This window comes from Episyrphus balteatus, chromosome 3 (assembly GCF_945859705.1).
Source record: "Episyrphus balteatus chromosome 3, idEpiBalt1.1, whole genome shotgun sequence".
NCBI lineage: Eukaryota > Metazoa > Arthropoda > Insecta > Diptera > Syrphidae > Episyrphus > Episyrphus balteatus.
The window spans coordinates 37,657,466-37,677,251 of NC_079136.1; the positions used below are offsets into that span (position 1 = coordinate 37,657,466).

General features: G+C 32.1%; 2 protein-coding genes across 3 annotated transcripts; one reads left to right on the forward strand and one right to left on the reverse strand.

The window, feature by feature from the left end:
• Window positions 1-529: 529 nt before the first annotated feature.
• LOC129913643 (protein sel-1 homolog 1) lies at window positions 530-15,031 on the forward strand. Of its 2 annotated transcripts, XM_055992413.1 has the most exons (9): window positions 530-687; window positions 890-1,289; window positions 12,272-12,492; window positions 12,559-12,900; window positions 12,961-13,315; window positions 13,371-13,519; window positions 13,577-13,911; window positions 13,982-14,186; window positions 14,343-15,031. In XM_055992413.1, the coding sequence occupies exons 2-9, from the start codon at window positions 905-907 to the stop codon at window positions 14,808-14,810; spliced, it is 2,460 nt and encodes an 819-aa protein (XP_055848388.1). In that variant the 5' UTR covers window positions 530-687; window positions 890-904; the 3' UTR covers window positions 14,811-15,031. The 2 variants fall into 2 exon arrangements, with proteins under 2 accessions (XP_055848388.1, XP_055848390.1); XM_055992415.1 differs by lacking the exons at window positions 530-687; window positions 890-1,289 and adding an exon at window positions 11,395-11,472.
• A 2,515-nt stretch (window positions 15,032-17,546) lies between these two features.
• On the reverse strand, window positions 17,547-19,171 carry LOC129913644 (26S proteasome regulatory subunit 6A-B). The gene is made up of 2 exons (XM_055992416.1): window positions 18,837-19,171; window positions 17,547-18,777 (listed from the first exon to the last, which is right to left on the reverse strand). Exons 1-2 carry the CDS (start codon window positions 19,044-19,046, stop codon window positions 17,701-17,703), a joined length of 1,287 nt encoding a protein of 428 aa, XP_055848391.1. The 5' UTR covers window positions 19,047-19,171; the 3' UTR covers window positions 17,547-17,700.
• Window positions 19,172-19,786: the final 615 nt, after the last annotated feature.

Consider the following 19,786-nt stretch of genomic DNA (forward strand, 5'->3'; position numbering starts at 1 on the left):
CTCTTTCTTTTTTCAACATTCCCTTTCATTTCTTTTTGCTTCTTGGTGGAATACAACAACAACAATACTTAAATTAAAAGAGAAATGTCAAATTTGAGTCTTTGACTCAAGAGGCGTCGTGTAATAGTACGCGCCTCACAGAATGATTATCAAAAGAAAATTCGAAAAAAGAGTCAAGCCTCTTGAGGCTTCATGTAATAGCTGACAAAGAAATAAAAAAATTTTACTTTTGTAAATTTCCCACTTTTTAGGTCATTGTAGTTATGACTTTATGTTAAAATTGCCAAATACAAGATTAAACCAATGTTTAGTCACAGCTAATCCTCAAATCCACCGAAATCAGCAAGAGCAAGTTATACCTGTAACAAGGCTGAATCACGTTTGTACTGGCCCTAAGTCCAGCGACAATTTTGTAATGCCAGCGATAATCGCCATATGGAATTCCGTATACTTTTATCACCATTTTTATCAAGTGTAAACACACCATTAAACAGTGCCGTCATCCCTCTTTCAATTTTTTTGACGTTTTGAAAGAAGAAAATTTTGACGTTTTCGTTGCCCAAATTTTTAACAGAAAAAATAATCTAATTTCTTACGTGTGATTTCCATGATTTTCGCCATCAAAAACTACCGATGAAAAAATAATGTTAAATTAAAAACCATCATCTTCATCATCATATTCCGGACGTAAGTAAAAACTAAACTAAAATTCACTCACATCACCGGTTCAATCCCTCCATCTACAAATTGTACACGTATCCGATTATTTTCTGTTTACGGTAAACAACAAAATAATAAAATTATGATACCACATCCAAAGTCAAATTATTTCCAACAAAAAAAAAAAGTCTTTCTTTCCTTACTAATCGAATTATAATCCAATCCGCAGAGTAAATATTATAAAATGAAAATTAGAAGCAAACTTCTTCTGATTGGACTGATTCTGGGAACTTTGACGTTGGTCAATTGTGCAGATGAGTTACAAGGCCCACCGGAGCCGAATACATCCAAGGCAAGTGAAGAAAACAAAAATGAACCACCACCACCATCGCCAACTGAGGAATCACCTAAACCAACTACTTCCGCTGAATCAACTGACGATGTTTCAGTTACGGAAGATGCTTCTGAATCGGCCAAAACTATCTTCATGTCCAATCTGCATTTGCCATTGTTAATCAAAGCAAGAAATGATCAACAATACAGATTAGCACTGGAAAAAGAAATCGCTGAAGCGGAGAGTACAATGGTTAAGCCGGAACCCAAGGAACTAACTGGCGATGAGCTTAAAGGTAAGTGAAGATAAAATATGCCTGTAATTAGTAGTTATAAGTATGTACCTATTTTTAAAATAAGATCTAGTTTATTCAAATATACACTGAACATTAAAGTTTAAAACTAAAATACAAATTTGTTGGTACCTTTTATATTAAACTTATTAAGTTTTTGTACAAAATTGGTAGATAATTTAAAAATTTAATAAACTTGTTGGTAGTTGTATGTTTTGAGTGTTAAACAATTTAGATATGATAAAGCCATTTTCTTTTCAATAACCATCCCTTCGCCCAAGAAATGTTATTGCTCACAATTAAAACAACTTCACTGTCCCTATACAAACTGGTAAAATAAAGTAGCTACGTTCATAATTTTGTATCAGAAAAACAGGCATTTTCTTTACGTCCCATGAATAACATTTGGTACATAGAAGATTTCTGCACCATGTTTCCAGCGTCCATGAATCATATATGATCATAAATATGAAAAATATTCTACGTCCCTACATAAATTGATTCAAAATCTTCTCTACGTCCAAACTTTTTTTGTGGTAGAGAGTATTGCGACTGACTCAGATATGAGGCAAAATGCTTTTTTTACCATTAACAATTTTGTTGCTTTGTTAAAAAAAAGTTTTACTTTGTGTTTACATATGATTCATGGACGTAGTAAGTGTTCATATCATATGAACACGTCCTATGAATCAAGTATGATTTTTGACCAAAAACGATATAAGATGATTGTTATAGTTGGTCTCATTAAAAATGATTATACACTCTAAGAACATGTAATAAATTATTATTATTATTATTATTATTATTATTATTATTATTATTATTATTATTATTAGTTTATTTAAAGCAATATAAAATTACAGAAAATAAGAAGTTAAAAAGCGTTAACATTAGTAGCCATCAGCTTTTATAAATAAATTTGATTTGATAAAAACATTTAAAGTTATAGTTTTGATATTAAATTTAGCTTTTTTATAAATGAAAGTGCTACGGTACAATTGTCTGATTTTGGGTTTTTTATAAGTTCGAGTAAGTTGACACTGGTTTGATTTGGTTGGAAGATAGGGCAGGTGGTTAAAAGATGTTCGATTGTCATTTTTGCTGGGTTGTTGCAGTAAGAGAATGAATCATTTCTAAGGTTACGGTCGAGTAGGTGCTGATGAGTGAAGCGGGTGTGCCCCAGTCTCAGTCTTAAGATAGCTGTGGTTTCTTGTCGTGATAGCTGTGGCGGATATTTAGCTGCAATACACATTGGGTTAATAAGGTTGGAATAATAATTATTTATACCTGTTAAAGTGTTTGTTTCATTAAAAGATGAAGTTATATAAACTTTTATATCGTTGGCATTGTTGATGTTTGAGACTGGATTTGAAGAGGTAGTAGCTTGCTTGGCAGCGCAGTCGGCTGCTTCATTACCATATATGCCCATGTGACCTGGAATCCAGGCTAATTTAAGTTTGTTGGGGTATTGGGATAATTTGTTACGGATCGTTGTAATTGGAGTTTGGTTGTTATTTAGGTTGAGAACTGCTTTTAAGGTGGAGAGGCTGTCTGTAAAAATACAGAATTTACCACTTTTCTTTTCTGCAAACTTTAAGGCAGTTATTATGGCAGCGGCTTCTGCTTGAGCTTTGTTCAATTAAAGGTTGTGCTTGAACGGTATTTCCCTGTTGATCAACAATATCGAATGCCGGAGTGTTATTTATTTTTGAGCCGTCGGTGTACAAAAAAACAAAATTATTCGAGGCAAGGCAGGATCCAGTGAAGTTTTTTGGTATGAAGCGAGAGTAATATCGATGCTATCGTTTTTTAGAAGCCAAGGCGGATAAGGCCCTGGTTTTGAATTTATATTGTTCATTTCAATGTGAAGGTCACTTGCTATTTGTGTGGCTCGGTATATTGCGTTTTCTATTTTCGGTTTGGTTTTCCTTTTAAGAGTGAGTTGTAAATCTTTCTGTATAAGTGAGCCTTGAGAGGTAAGCAGCTTTGGTATCGTTTTGGCTGTGGTAAGTTTAATACGATTTTCCAAAGAGGGAAAACCAGATTCGGCGAGCATGTTGCAAACTGGGGTAGTGCGATATGCATTTAACGCAATTCGAATTGCTGCGTGGTAGGGTGATTTTAGTTTTTTAAGATCGGTCTTGGAACAGTTGCCATAAATTGGAAGTGCATAATCAATTTTGGATAGTATTAGGGCATGTACTAGATTTAGTATTGAGTTGATATGCACACTACTTTTTTTTCTGCAAAAATATTTGATGATGTTAATGCGGAATATGAGAGAGTTTTTTAGTTTAAGTATGTGTGAAGACCAGCGATACGTTTTATTGATGGTGAGACCGAGAATTGTTAGCTCTGTAGTGTTTTCGAGATGGTATGTACCAAAATTTAAATAGAAATTTTTACAACTTGTCTTGCGGCAGAAGTGTAGCTGTTTGCTCTTTTCTAAAGATGTAATAAAAATACTCAATTTAGATCAGATTGGAATGATTAGGTCGTCTATTAATCCAGTCAAATAAGGGTTTAACCTAGGAATGAATGCTAATAGAAATTTTTTTTGCTCAATACCTTCGTTTTGGCATTCTATAACATACCTCAAAAGTCTAGAAAAATCTCATGTCCGCAACTCGCGATTTTCAAGGTCAAAGCGCGAAATGGAGAGGATGGTATTATATACACATATGTATGATACAAGATATCATCTGTCAACCCGTATTATTATAACAGTTGCTAACTAACTACCGAAAAACCCTTAAATTTTGCATGAAGGTTTTTATATCCATTATCATTAAAAATCAAAACATGCAATGCAAAAAAACATTCATATCTATGACAAAATGGTAGATGGTCTGCCCGACAAAAATGTTTTGAGAATTAATGTGTGAGAGAAATGTTCGTTCTTTCAGGGCCCCCCTGAGAATGGAGGCCTTGGGCACGGGCCCCGTGTGCCCTTATGGTGAAGACGGTATTGCATACTGCTTAACATGCTTTAACACCGCACACAAAAGTGCAAATAATTTGTAATCCTGGTTCATTCTTATTTAATTTTTTTTTATATTTTCTTGTTCGTTTTAAATTAATTTACTCACTAGAATATACAAAAAAAATCTCATTGAGGAACAATGCGTTTTCTTAAATATATGTATTTCAATTTTTACTGCAGTCATATTTAGGGGCTTAAAATTATTTCTCTGATTTTTTGTATAAAATATATCCGTTATTAAAAATACATGTTCATGAATCACATATGCTTCATGGACGCTGTAAGCGCGGTACAAAAAATAATGTATGTTCAAATGTGATTCATAGGACGTGATATTGATGTTTTTTTTTCCAAGCAAGAACGAGAGATGTTTTTTTACAAGTTTATATTGGGACGTAGAATAATATTCTTTTAGTAATAATGTTGAATCTTATATGATTCATGAACGTAGGAAACATGGAAAAAAATACAATTCATGAATCACAAATGATTCATTGGACAGTGAAGTTGTTAACAACGCCAACGACAAAATGTGCCTTTCCAATAAACAAATTTAGAGCTCACTTTAATATTTAACTGAATTCTACATAATAACGAAGAAAAAAATAACAAAAATAATAAAAATTATTTAAATTATTTCTATTTTAAGTGGAGCGATTGAATATAATTCAATTTTAAAGTTCAAGTGACCTCAACTCCAAATTTATAAAGCGTTTCGCCCAGGTACGACAGTGGGCTCATCAGTTAGATCTGTCGTACCCTTACTAAGACGCCTTATTTTGGTCGATGTTTACCGACTCTATATAAAACTCACAGCATGAATATACTGTGAATTCTAATATTTAAAGGGAATTTGTTTAAATTCAGACCTTAGAAAAATGTATGCCCGTGGTCAGGCTGATATAATAACGAAGAAAAAAATTGAATTATATTCAATCGCTCCACTTAAAATAGAAATAATTTAAATAATTTTTATTATTTTTGTTATTTTTTTCTTCGTTATTATATCAGCCTGACCACGGGCATACATTTTTCTAAGGTCTGAATTTAAACAAATTCCCTTTAAATATTAGAATTCACAGTATATTCATGCTGTGAGTTTTATATAGAGTCGGTAAACATCGACCAAAATAAGGCGTCTTAGTAAGGGTACGACAGATCTAACTGATGAGCCCACTGTCGTACCTGGGCGAAACGCTTTATAAATTTGGAGTTGAGGTCACTTGAACTTTAAAATTGAATTGAATTCTACATATTTAACCAATTTAACAGTCAGGTTAAAGGCTAACGATCGGTTATAAAACTTTAAAATTTAACCGAGCAATAACCTTTAACTTGACTATTAAATTGGTTACTAGCTTACCCGTGCGAGACTTCTCGCATGCTTAAATAAAAAGAAAGTATAGGTAGGTAGGTACAAATGTAAATGCAGAGTGTGTTTTTTAAAAAGTCGAGAATTACTAAAAAACTCGTGTTTATCCCATTTAAAATACATTGGATTAGCCCCAGTTTAAGTTAAACAGCTATGAATATGGCACATTAAATTTAGCAATTCTAGCCGTGTTTTATTGGTACTCAGTATTTTACTGAGTAAACATTTTATGCTCTAAATAACAAAAAACGATTACTTTTAGTTATTTTTTATAATCCTTTATTGTTGAAGGGTAAAAAATGTATATGTTAAGAAAAAAATTTTCTCTGTAAACCAACAAATAAAAAACTTTTTTTTATCCTTAGCAATCATTTGTTGTTGTTTACCGTCTTAAATTTTACTGAGCTAAGTACTGAGTTACCAATAAAACACGGCTTCTAGGTTCCCTAAGTTGTACATACATTTTATAATTAACTCTATTTCAAACAGGTTGCCGCAACTAATATCTCAAACTTGGTCAATTTGAAGAACTTGAACCGATGTTGAATCACGCATTCACCACCTTAAATCGTCAATAAAAAAATTGTTGAACGTAAGGTTTCTGTCTGATTCTTACATCCGACAATTTTTCCTTTGACGATTTTTCTTTGCTGTTGTATTGGGCTTTTCCAAAAATTATCTTAGACCCATTTAATTCACACTCCATTAAATTTTATATCGCTATTCAAAAGTGGAAATTTTAAAATTCGTATCTACCTACGTGATTTAATTGTTTTTCATTTTTAATAGCCACTTATCATATTTTAGCCTAGGAAGTACCTTAACGGACCTAACACCCCTATTACGATTGTCAACTATCAATTGATAGTTGATAAATACTGAAATTTGATGTTTTAAAATCGAAATGGGGGAAAACTGGTCATTTTTTTAATGGATCTTTTCAGTTACATTTCACGGTTAGCATCATTCTTCGTTTTCAAATTTTTTTCAAAGCAAATAAGAGATCGAGTTTTTTTTTAACAACTATAAATTCTTTGCTTCCGGCTACAAAGAGGTTAAGTCACAAAATTGCACTTTCGGGTTTTGATGAAAAGAGAATCAAAAACATAAATTTAGAGTAACTCTTTCTTATAAAAATAAGAGGATCAATGCTCAAAAATTCATCGATTTTCAACTTCAATCGGATTTTCTGGTAAACTATCATTTATGTAAGTCCTTTTTACCCAGGGGCAAAGAATTGATAGTTGACAATCGTAGTAGGGGTGCAACACTTACGCCCCTATAGCACGCAAAGAGCAAATGAAGGGTCCAGGGGAAAAACGGCACATGTCCACTTTTTGTCAAAAATAAACGAATGATGAGGTCTTTGTAGTATTTACTGACCACTATCTGATGGCATCCTTACTTTTATAAAACAAATTTAAGCCTTGCTGAAAAAATAAATAAATTGTGTGCTTTAAGTACTAAGTTGTATGGAGAACAAAATTTAAAAATGCATTTTTCTCGAAATGAGTTGGAACGGACTTGTGCTGTTTTTCCCCTGGAGCCTTCAAATATTACGGCCTTTTTCTTATGTACATTATGTATATACTATATATGTACATACAAAGGTACACTTCCCAGACTTTTCCTGGCAAATGGAAGATGAAATGTTCCTACGGAATATGTTCATACATATATGTACCTACTTACAAAAAATCTTGAAAAAAAACCATAGGTGTGTTTTTTTGTTTATCTATGTTGATTTTTGAAATCCATGCAAATATTTGGCACGACTGTACATAAACTTTGGCAGCTGTCTGTCAGAAAAGTTGCTTTTGTTTTTTTAATATTAACTCCGCAGTGGAAGGCCATTACATCCATGATGGATGCAAACAAATTTTTTCACAAAAAAAAAAACAAAAACCATAGCATGGCATTCATTTTGGATTCAAAAAATTTCACAAAAAACCAAAAATCAAAACTGACAGTTCTGATTCTGAAAAAAACAGAATTTCTCTTCTGGTTTTAAAAACAGAATCAGAAGCAGAATCACTCACACATTCATAGATTTAAATGTTAGCAGTACAAAATGTTTGCAGCACAAAAACAAATGAAGTTTGGTGCGATTACACATATATGTGGCACATGTTAAACTTCAGATTCTTCGGAATAAAAAAAAACTGTTCAATTGGGATTCTGAATCGAAGAACAATTCCGGATTGCCAATTAAAAACGCCATTAAACGTTTGTTATTGTTTTGTTTCTGGCGGTGTTTTTTTTCATAAAGGGAAATTCCAAAAACTATCTTTGTCTTTTCCTTTTCTAATTTGACATATCTCGGCAGGGAAAATGTAAACAAAAAACATATTGTCACACACACTTACAACAAACACTGTGTGTTCGAAATCATTTAACCACAAAAACTTTTATATTTCGCGATTGTTTTCAAATTTAAAGTTTTTATTTCCGATTAATTAAAAAAAATTAATTAATTTTACATATTTATTTTGGAAAACACGAACTAAATTCACAAAACTCTATCACAATTCGCGCCTCCTTTTGTTTGTTTATGTCTTCACCATCCCAGCTATAGCTGTACATTTTTTTTTTCTTTTTTTTCTGTTTTCTTTTGACTATTTTCTTATACTGACAATCGTTGGAAGTTCCCCACTGAACTTATTCCAAAGATCCTGTCAAAAGCGATGAACACTTCCACTTTCCAATCATTTTGGAAACATCTTATGTAGAAGTGTTCAATGATCTGAAAGAATAATTAAAATAAAGGTAGGACCGCACTTGATGTTGAAGGAACTACGCTAAGTACACCAAAGTAAAAAATAAGCAAAATATTTTGTATCTTTCATTGGTTATCGGAACTACACTATGTGGAATATAATTATTCCTATCAAAATATGGTATTATGTGATAAATGAATAAAATAAATCAATTATTTGTATTTGACGAATTCGACGGAAGAAATAGCCCAACTTTCTACTTTTTCATCTGTCGTATCCTTTGACATTGGTTGTCAACAATAGATCAGTTCGATTTTCTGTTTCGGAGTGCACACCGGGGAATTTCAGAACTAAGAACTGTGTTCTTTTCTTTTCTGATTTTATGAATTGTGAACTTTAGTTGTTTATTTGTGAAGAAAATGTAATAAAAGTAACATTTAATGATATATCTAATAAATTATATCAATTAAATACTAAAATTCTGTTGTAGAGTTCAATTTTACTATGCCAAAGTCATATCTACAAATGATAATCTGTTATTAAAAATTGTTTTTAACTGAAGAGCAAGTACATACATAAAGTCTAGTAGCGTATTTTATTAAAAAAAAAGAACAACGATAATAGTTAACAATTTCTTGCATCAGAACTTCCTTAGAGCACATTCATCGAGAAAATATCGAACACACCTTGGAATTTAAAGTGAGCTGTCAAAAAGCAATCCGTCATGCAACGTTTTCTTTGGGTCACCCCTTTCTGTCCCATCCTTCAATTTCAACGGATTAATTGACACAACGGGTGGAACGGATTCTATGGGTTGGGGCCTTTAATTTCAAATTAATCTTTCGATCCATTTTACCTCGATGAGGATTAGCAATTTACCATTAACCATTTGACATTCAAAATGAAATAGTTTACGAAAATATCTTATTTGGATTTTAGTGAAAACATGATATAAGGCACTTAAATACAAAATAAAACTTTTGAGTGATATTTTTTTTACGGATTTGACTACCCAGAACCTCAAAAGTTGGCATTTTCAATTTGTGTGCCAAAAATGAAAGAAAAATGTATAACTAATGTTACATGTAACAGGGCTGTTTAGGTACTGCCTAAAACAGAAATAATTCTCCTTTTTTCAACTTTTTTAACCCAATTCCTGTTTGATTAGACTGAAACTGTGTAGTTTTTTTTTTACAAAAAAGAGAGCCCCTCTTGCAAATTTCTGCCCAAAAATTTCTTCGGACAAAAGTCTGAAATCTTTCAAAAGCTAGTGCCTTCTTTTTTTCTTTTAATAAATGATAATTTTGTCCTAAAAGAGTTTGCGTACTTTTGCACAATTTTTTCTTTCTCTGAGAGGATTTCATCCCCACTTCTAAAATTTGACAGGTTTCATATTTTTGTCCAAACTTATCTGCAATTTGTTTGTATAATAATGCTTAAAATGTTAACCATCAGAATTTTTAAGCAAATCGGAGAATTTACTCGCCTAATGAACGCCCCTGATGATACGAACTAATGATATACGAACACCCCTAATGTGAACAGGAACACGCCATGTCAAACATTTCCAAATTCATTGGAAAGTGGTAAAAAGTCATTTTAAAATTCATTTTGGCTGGAATATTATTTTTTAAACAAATTAAGATTTCTTAAAAATTATAAACATTTAAATATTTATATTTTGCCAGATTCTGGCGGCAGAAATTCGCCTTTTTTTAAGATATAATTTATTAAAATCTGTTCGGTGTAAGTCCCGGTAAAGGGTGTTCGACAACCGTAATAATATATATGATTGGTATGGTGAAATATGTGGAATTTAGAAAAATATTCAAGATTATTGGTAGAGCGCGATGAGATTCTTCATAAAACATTGGACACATTTTTGTCATTTTGTTGTTTACGACTACGACATTGTTGCCAGTTTTGTTTACGACTGAGTTCAACGAACTTCTTTTAAGAGGTCAAGTTGCTTAAAATTTTCAAACTTTTTATACCTATAATGTAAGTTAAAGACAAGGAATAAACAGAATTTTTTCTTCTCTTAATTCTAAAACAGTTTAAGTCCAAAAAGAAGTACGAATGTACGAATTATTTTTGTAACTTGATTTCGTTTTCAAAAAAAAGTCGAAAAAAAATAAATGAAATAAATTAATGTAAAATAAAAAGCACGAGGTCATAAGTACTTGCTCTTGTAGCTCAAAGTGCTAATTTTTTAGCTGATCATTGTTATTCTAACCTATTCTTTAAATTTATCAGAGCAAAGAAAAAAAGTGATACAAACATTTTTTTTTGCGGATTTTTTTTTTTTTCAAAACTTTTTTTTTTAAATTTGAATATGCACATTTTAAAAATCATAAAATGATAACTCCCATGTTGACAAATTTCAAAAACAAGTTTTATATTAAAACATGTTTTATGACTGCTTAAATTTGGAATAACTCGACCAATTGGCATTTTAACTGAAATTTTATTTAATCTTTAAATTTATCAGAGCAAAGAAAAAAATTGATACAAACATTTTTTTTTGCGGATTTTTTTTTTCAAAACTTTTTTTTTTAAATTTGAATATGCACATTTTAAAAATCATAAAATGATAACTCCCATGTTGACAAATTTCAAAAACAAGTTTTATATTAAAACATGTTTTATGACTGCTTAAATTTGGAATAACTCGACCAATTGGCATTTTAACTGAAATTTTATTTAAGATTTTGTCTTCTCAAATCTCTCGATAATAGTTTGGGAAAATTTGCATCTTCTAACATTCACTAAACATGTTTTAATATAAAAGATGTTTTGAAATTAGTCAATAATATGGCCGTAAGAAATATTTTCCTGTAAAACTTGAATACAATCGGGTAAGCTTTAAACGTGGGGTAGAAGACAAATAATCAAAGTGTAATTCAATTATTAAAAAACAAAAAAAAAGGCAATGCCATGTTTCTACTTTCCGAATTTTTTTAGGAAAACTTAAGAACGCAGTTTTGTTGAAATCACTTAAAACATTACGTAAACCAAATTTAATTAAAATTGTTGCAGACGTTTTCGAGGAAATTGCAAAAACTTAAAGGTTTTGGTGGTAGCATCACGTTCTAAACGAGGTATAAAACAATAGTAGGAATTGGAATTACGAAAAAAAAAAAAAATCAAAAAATTAACCAATTCCGTCTGTTGGCTGTGTCATTGGGTTGTGGCTCGATTTACACGGACGCACAGACGAAAACCACTTTTTTGTTAATTCTAAATCTAGTAATGTTGTTTTTGATTATAATCTCGAATTTTTTTTTCCACACGAAACCAATAGCAAGAAGAATGTTACAAAAAAAACGATGTTCAGCCTGTGACAAAATACCAATTTTGGAAAACGGCCCACAAAAGTGGTACTTACCTCATAGAGCAAGTAAAAAGCAATAATGCAGATAATGGTGCACTGAATCTCTGAGTGATTGGTTAGCCGCTTTTAAAACTAGCTCCAAATACCCTCCAGTCGCCTGATGCTACGAGTTTTGAGCATCTATGGGGATATTGGGTGCGAATAGTTTGGAATCAGTCAAAGGATTAGCTAAAATGTTATATCATAGCTGTATTCGAAATCAGCCGGACTTTAGGGAGAAACAGCTTAAAGCCCTTTTATAATAAAGTAAAAATTTGATCTTGTTGTATAGTGTAGGGGAAAATCATTTTACTAAAAACATATAAAAAAAAAAATGTTCCAGAATTTTCTAAAAGCTACAGACAATGAGAGTAAAAATTTTTACTCAAATGAAACTTTGGTCTTTTCTACTTAAGTTGTAAAAAATATCATAGTGATTAATTAATCGACTGGGATGAAAAATAGTCTTCCAACGAAATCTCTTTCTTCCGGGATATAAACGCAAACATTTGACTATATCTTATTGTATTCCATTTTCAGCTGAAATGATCTACCAAGAGGCAACTGAACTTTTAAAAAAGCGCCAAGGCGACAAGGTATTGGGGCAGCTTAAATTAGAAATAGCTAGCAAAATGAATCACGTAAAGGCAAGATGTGATATAGCTTGGGCTCATGTCTTGGGCATTCGACCAACCGATTTTGAATTTGCCGCTAAAGAATTTGAAGAGCTTTCGAAACTTGGATTACCAGAAGCTAACATGGTAAGTTTTTGTTTTTCTGCAGTACTATCATCTTATTAAAATAAATTTCAATCTCTTAATCAACAGGGGATGGCATTTTTGTATTCAGTTGGAGTAGGTGGAAAGAATATCAGTCAGCCTCTTGCTTTGATGCATTATACTTTGGCCGCATTAGGAGGAGATATTTATGCTCAAATGGCTCTAGGCTATCGCTATTCTTTCGGCATCAATGTACCACTGAGTTGTGAAAAATCATTGTCATTCTATAAGCGCGTTGCAAAAATAGTTGCCTCAAAGATCACATTTTCAAGTGGACCAATTGTACATCGCGTTCGACTTTTGGATGAATTGGAGAATTCAGGAAGTCAAGAAACTGAATTAGTCGACTATTATCAATTGTTGGCTGATAAAGGCGATGTACAATCACAAGTGAGCTTACAAAAATCTTTGCAATAAAAGAAACTTGTTACAAAATTTTAAACATTTCAGGTGGGATTGGGACAGTTATACTACCAAGGTGGCAAAGCCACAGAACAAGATTTACAAAAGGCTTTGGAATACTTTACTCAAGCTGCAAATGCTGGAAATGCTATTGGCTTTGCTTTTCTGGGTAAACTCTATCTAGAAGGCAGTGAGTATATCAAAGCCGATCATGAAGCTGCGTTTAAGTTCTTCAAAAAAGCTGCCGAATTGGGTGATCCGATTGGACAAAGTGGTTTGGGTCTGATGTACTTACAAGGGCTAGGAGTACCTGCAGACACCACCAAAGCGTTCAACTATTTCACACAAGCTTCGGATCAGGGATGGGTTGATGGACAATTACAACTTGGCAATATGTATTTCAGTAAGTTTACAAATTCCCGTTTTAATTGGGTTTATTCTAATGTTTTGTTTTGCAGCTGGAAACGGTGTTAAAACTGATTACAAGCTGGCTCTTAAGTATTTCAGTTCAGCTTCCCAATCGGGGCATGTGTTGGCTTATTATAATCTTGGAGTAATGCATGCTTACGGTTTGGGAATGTTGCGTTCCTGTCCAGCTGCTGTCGAGGTAAGTTTTTCTCCAGAACCTAATGAAAGTTAACCTAATTATACCATCGTTTTTTAGTTCTTCAAAAATGTCGCTGAACGAGGACGCTGGAGTGAAATGCTAATGCAAGCATACAATGACTACAAAAAGTACGAAATGGATACATCTTATATGAAGTATGCTCTGCTAGCTGAGATGGGATACGAAGTTGGTCAAAGTAATGCTGCCTTCCTTCTTGATCGCAATGAAGTCACAATATTCAATGATCGTCATGAGGATTTGATTCGCGGTTTTTATTATTGGAAACGTGCTGCAGCTCAGGGCTATTCTGCTGCACAAGTTAAACTTGGTGACTATTATTATTATGGTTGGGGAACGGCTGTTGATTTTGAATCAGCTGCTTCTTTATACAGGTGAAAAATTAATTTATTTATTTTAACTATCAACTTTTTATTGATATGTCTTTATTTGTTTGCATTTTAGGAAAGCATCAGAGCAACATTTTAATGCACAAGCAATGTTCAATCTTGGTTATATGCATGAACAAGGTCTTGGAATGAAAAAGGATTTACATTTGGCAAAGAGACTTTACGATTTGGCTGCCGAAACTAATGCCGATGCCAAAGTTCCTGTTGCTTTAGCTTTGATGAAATTGCAAATTATTGCCAAGCTTGAAGCACTCAAAGAGGTAAAACTTATTTCTTGATTATTTTAATTTTTGTTCCAAAATTGATCACAAATTGCCAAATTGATCACAATCAGGGCCTTCACACTTTCACAACTATTTTATCTATCAGCTTTGCCTTTTTCTATAAATTGATTAAAACAATTTATTATTTTGCAGTCTCCCTACAAATTCATCTTCTACATGGATGAAAATATAGCAGCCAACTGGGATCTGTATATGATAACGATTTTGACGCTTCTTCTTGGTTTCATTATGTACACTCGTCGTCCTTATCAAAATCAACCACCTCCACCAAATAACGAAGACGAACCAACGCCAGTTCCATCCAATAACGAAGCAGCAGCCGCACCATCTCCTTCAGATCATCAGGAGAATGATGTAGTAAATAGAACGAATCAGATATCATCAACAGCACAATCAGAACCATCAACTTCAGGTGCATCACCTTCGTCGAGTGGTTCAGCAGCAGGTGTAAGCAACACATCGCAATCCTCAACCATTCCACCAACAGCATCGACGTCATCAGCGTCGCCGTCAACGTCGTCGTCGTCCTCTTCTTCAACATCAACGGCAACAAAGCCAAATGTATCTACAGTTATAAGAGACAATGAAAGACCGGAATAGTCTAAATGTGTGTTGCCCCATTTCTAACCTAATTTTTTTGAAAGAGGAAAATCTAGTGTTTTTTTTTTTTTTTTTAGTTTTTGTAAATAAGTAATATTTTTAGAAATGATTTTATTTTTATTTTATCATTATTTGCATTAAAACTAAATGAATACAATCAGTTTGTAGCTCTGTACTTGTCCATATTCATGCTGGGCACAATAATTGTGCATTGATTTGTATATTTTCTTGTTTTTTTTTTTTAATTTATTCAATTGTGTTGGTATTCAAACCAATTAATTGAAATATATTGAATTTATATAAAAAAAAAAAAGAAAAATCCTAGATAAACAAAAATAAATCGTACTTTGCACAGCTTGTACTCATTTCTTAGTTTTTTTTTTTATACATCATTAAAGTTGATAAACAAAAGAAAAACAAAAAAATATATTTAATTTATTTCCGGTTTTTTATAATATTAATTCATTAAAAATCTTAATTTTACTTTTTCTACAAAAAACAAACAAATTAAAGTAAAATTAAATCAAAATAAAAATAAATTAAAACAAAAAAAACTATATAAACTTATGTTAGAAGTACGCGAGACTAGTATTCACATTATATTATAATTGAAATGGAAAGAAAACACAAAACAGAAATGATTAAACAATATTTTGTAAATAACATAACGAATACAACAAGAAAACATAAAAAAATATAAAAGACTTTAATAATTTATAAAAAAAAAAATATATATATTATATGGTATGTATATAAATTGGTATTCTTTTTATTCAATAAGAAGAGCTATTGTTAGATGATGACTCCCAAGTAAGTAAAACAGTAAAACAAGGTGAGCAAAACAATTGTGTTGTGATTGCATTAATATTTAAGGTACTAATTAGGTACTTTTTCATTTCAAATTAATATTTTTGTTAGTTCTTAAAGCTAATAGAGTGATTAAAAAGAAATTATTTTGTTGCGAGAACATTGAAAAATGTAATTCTTAGTTTGTATTCACTTTTCGTACCAAATTTATTTGAAAGCCTCAGAGCCGTTTTCGAGAAATCCGCAATACCTCGACACCCTTATATGGGAGGTATTCTTTCTATTGCAGAAATTAAAAAAAAAAAACAAAAAAAAAAGAAACGAACCTTGGAAATTACAAAAAAAAATGTGTATTAAATTTCACATATGTATTTCCATCCTTCACTAAGGTCCTAGCTGGAATGACAAACATGAATGACAAACAGACAAACCGATGGGCCGGGTACGACGAAAACCAATTTTTTAAAATTTTTCAATTATCGTAATGTTAGTTTGGATAAAAACCCCGAAATGTGTTTTTTTACTTGCTCTATAGGAAAATTATTGGTTTCGTGTCAAAAAAAAATTGGAGGTTTTAATCAAAACCAACATTACGATGGAGAAGTTAAAAAAAAGTGTTTTTCGTCATGATGGATGAACAGATTTTCTTGAAATATGGTAGGAATGATTTTTTCTTATTTCCAAAGTTGTTTTTTTTTTGTAATATTTCTCATAGAAAGTGTACCTCCCACACAAATTTTTCGAAAATATTTGTGTTTACTATAACTCATATTATGAGATCTAACTTTTGAAATGAAAAAATATTTTTGTTATTAACGGCACCTGCCATATAACGGTTTTTTTTATCTAAATTTCCATAAGCTACGTAGCTTATTTCAACTAAAATCTTTGTATAGAAACCTTAAAAACTTTTGTAATATAAAAATTTTCAAAATAAAATGGATTTAAAAAAAAAATTGTTTTCAAAGATCAATTTTTTGAAAACGGGTAGATGAATTTTTTCGAAATTTCATTTTTATTTTAAAAATTGAAGAAATTTTATGATTGAAAACAGTTAAAAATATTCAGCTCTATAGGAATGGAATTCATGATAAGGCCGATTATTAAACTTTTTTTGAGTTTTCATTAATTTTTTTTAAATTGAAGTATTCAACCTTATTGTGATTTACAACTATCAATCGATAGTTGATAAATACTGAAATTTGGGATTTTAAACCTAATTTATAGGAAAACTGGTCAACTTTTTAATGGAATTTTGTAATTAGATTTCATTTAATGACAGTTAGGACCATTCTCTACTTTCAAAACTTTTCTTTATTAAGTAATAAGATATCGAAATTTAATTTTTATCAACTATCGATTGATAGTTGCAAATCGCAATAAGGCTGATTAATAAAATAGTTAAAGAGAATAAATTCTGTGATCGCAGGACCAAGGGGTTATGTAAAAAAATTGCATATTTAGTGTAAGATTCTTATTAATTTTGTATAAAAATAAACATAAAAACTCTTTTATTTCGGATCTTACACAAAATTTGGGTAAGAAGAGGCCATCAGGGGCTTTCCCGCTACAAAGCTATCAACATTTTGGATCCCAAGCTCCTCAGCGACTCCAGCACTCACTTTTTATGTGAGCTAGCTTGTACTAACTGCGTCTTCTATCCCAAAGCTCTGGTCGTTTCTTGACAGCTGAAATCAACGCAAATAGTTCCGATTGTTTTTGCCCAGCCGTATGCAATTTTTTTTTTTTTTTTTTAATAGATGAAATTTAACAATGTCTGCTATGGAAAGTTTTTCGCCGAAGAAAAGCCAGAAGCAAAATGTTCAGTAAAAAAATTGCTCCCCAATACAATATTCGAGAGAATCTTTTGGTCAGTAAACTTGAGTACTTTGGACCTCTATTACTTACAAGAAGAACCATTCCTGAAAATTTAAGTAACCAATCATTTTATTTAAATACGTTTTTTATTATTTGCTTATAATTTTTTTGCCAAGAGAATGTTCTGTTAATAAATGTTCTTACAAATGATGAAATATTAAAGTAATACATAATTATTAAAAAAAAAAATAGAAAAAACCAAAACTTAGGCATAATAATTCAAATTAGCCTTCTTCTTAGCTTGAACTTCCATAATTGCATCCATAAAGTCTTCATGTGTAACACAAGTAGCTGATCGCCTTAAAGCAATCATACCCGCTTCCACACAAACAGCTTTACATTGGGCGCCATTAAAATCATCAGTCGACCGAGACAACTCTTCAAAATTAACATCCGGGCTAACATTCATCTTTCTCGAATGGATTTGCATAATTCTAGCTCTAGCTTCCTCATTTGGATGAGGGAATTCGATTTTTCTGTCGAGACGTCCAGAACGCAACAAAGCTGGATCGAGAATATCAACACGATTTGTTGCAGCAATTACTTTAATGTCAGCAGTTGAACTGAATCCATCCAACTGATTCAAGAGTTCCAACATAGTTCGCTGTACTTCACGATCACCAGCTTTTTCTGAATCGAAACGTTTGGTTCCGATGGCATCCAATTCATCAATAAAGATGATTGCTGGAGATTTCTCCTTTGCCAAAGCGAATGCATCACGAACCAATTTGGCGCCATCACCAATAAACATCTGGACCAACTGAGGACCAGCCAATTTGAGGAAAGTCGACTTTGTTTGGGCAGCACAAGCTCTTGCCAACAAAGTCTTTCCAGTTCCAGGTGGTCCATACAACAGAACACCTTTTGGAGGATGAATTCCCAGATTCTTGAATTTATCTTTATGCGTCATTGGCAATACGACTGCTTCAATCAGTTCTTGGATTTGTTTATCCAAACCACCGATATCAGAGTATTGTTCGGTTGGTCTTTCATCGACTTCCATTGCCTTAACCCTGGCATCGTACTCGGCTGGCAAAGTCTCTAAAATCAAATAAGAATCTTTATTTACCCCAACCAAGTCGCCGGGTTTGAGTTTTTCGGCATCAACAAGACCAATGACAGGCAAAAAGTATGCTTGTCGGGTGGAGGTCTTAATGACGGCACATTTGCCCTTGCGCTGGTTGTCTAGAACCAAGACAGCTCCGTCATCTTCCTCTTCTTGTGGATCAACATCCAAAAGTTCAATAACATTTGAAACTAAATATGGAAGAGTTTTATTGACCTAAATAAAGTAAAAGTGAATTCAATTAATTCAATAAATAGAAATAGATTTGTAATTACTTTAATTTTTTCCGTATTATCTTTAATTTTTTCATTTTGAGTTTGGATTTCGTGAGTAATACGCATAACCTCACTTTTCATAATTTTTATTTCATTGTCCATTAATCGAGTACGACTAACAATTTCATCGGTCGACATACGGAGGACTTCTTCACCTAAGGACTCTTCACCATCTTCCCAAATTGATTTATCTTCTAATGTTGCAGCCATAATTTTTTTTTAATATTATTTTTTTGGATGAAAAATGGAGAAATTGAATTGTTTAGCACAAAAAATAAAAGTTCGATCTAGATGACTTGTATTTTCGGTGTATGTTTTTTTTTGTGACAGAAAATTTTTTTGTGTGTTTGACGTTTTGTTTTCAACAAACAAAAGAGATGACGAAGTTTCGATGGGAATGAAATGAAATTGAAATTTATATTCGTTCAGATTTTTAGTGATGGGTAAAGCCTGGTACGCATCTCGCGCTAAATTTAAGCTCCCATACAAATTAAGCCTGGTACGCTGCTCGCGCTAAATTTTAGCTCCCATACAAATTATCGAAAATTTTTAGCCGAGATAAAATGGATCCCATACAAGTTATCGATAACTTGTATGGGAATTTTATCTCAGCTAAATTTTAGCGCGAGCAGCGTACCAGGCTTTATCCAAAAATTAACCGAGCTAAAATGAGTTCGATACAAATTATCGATAACTTGTATGGGAATTTTATCTCGGCTAAAATTTAGTGAGAACAGCGTACCAGGCTTAAGCACACATCTCCAATTTTTAACATTTGACACACACTTCTGGTTTGATTTTAACATGGACATGCTAACAATTTAACAATGGGCCCTTTTTTGCAACTTTATCACTGGGAATAAACGTTTTTGGACGTCTATAAAATCCATTTTCGTCCCATACACAAATTATCGAAAAATTTTAGCCGAGCTAAAATGGATCCCATACAA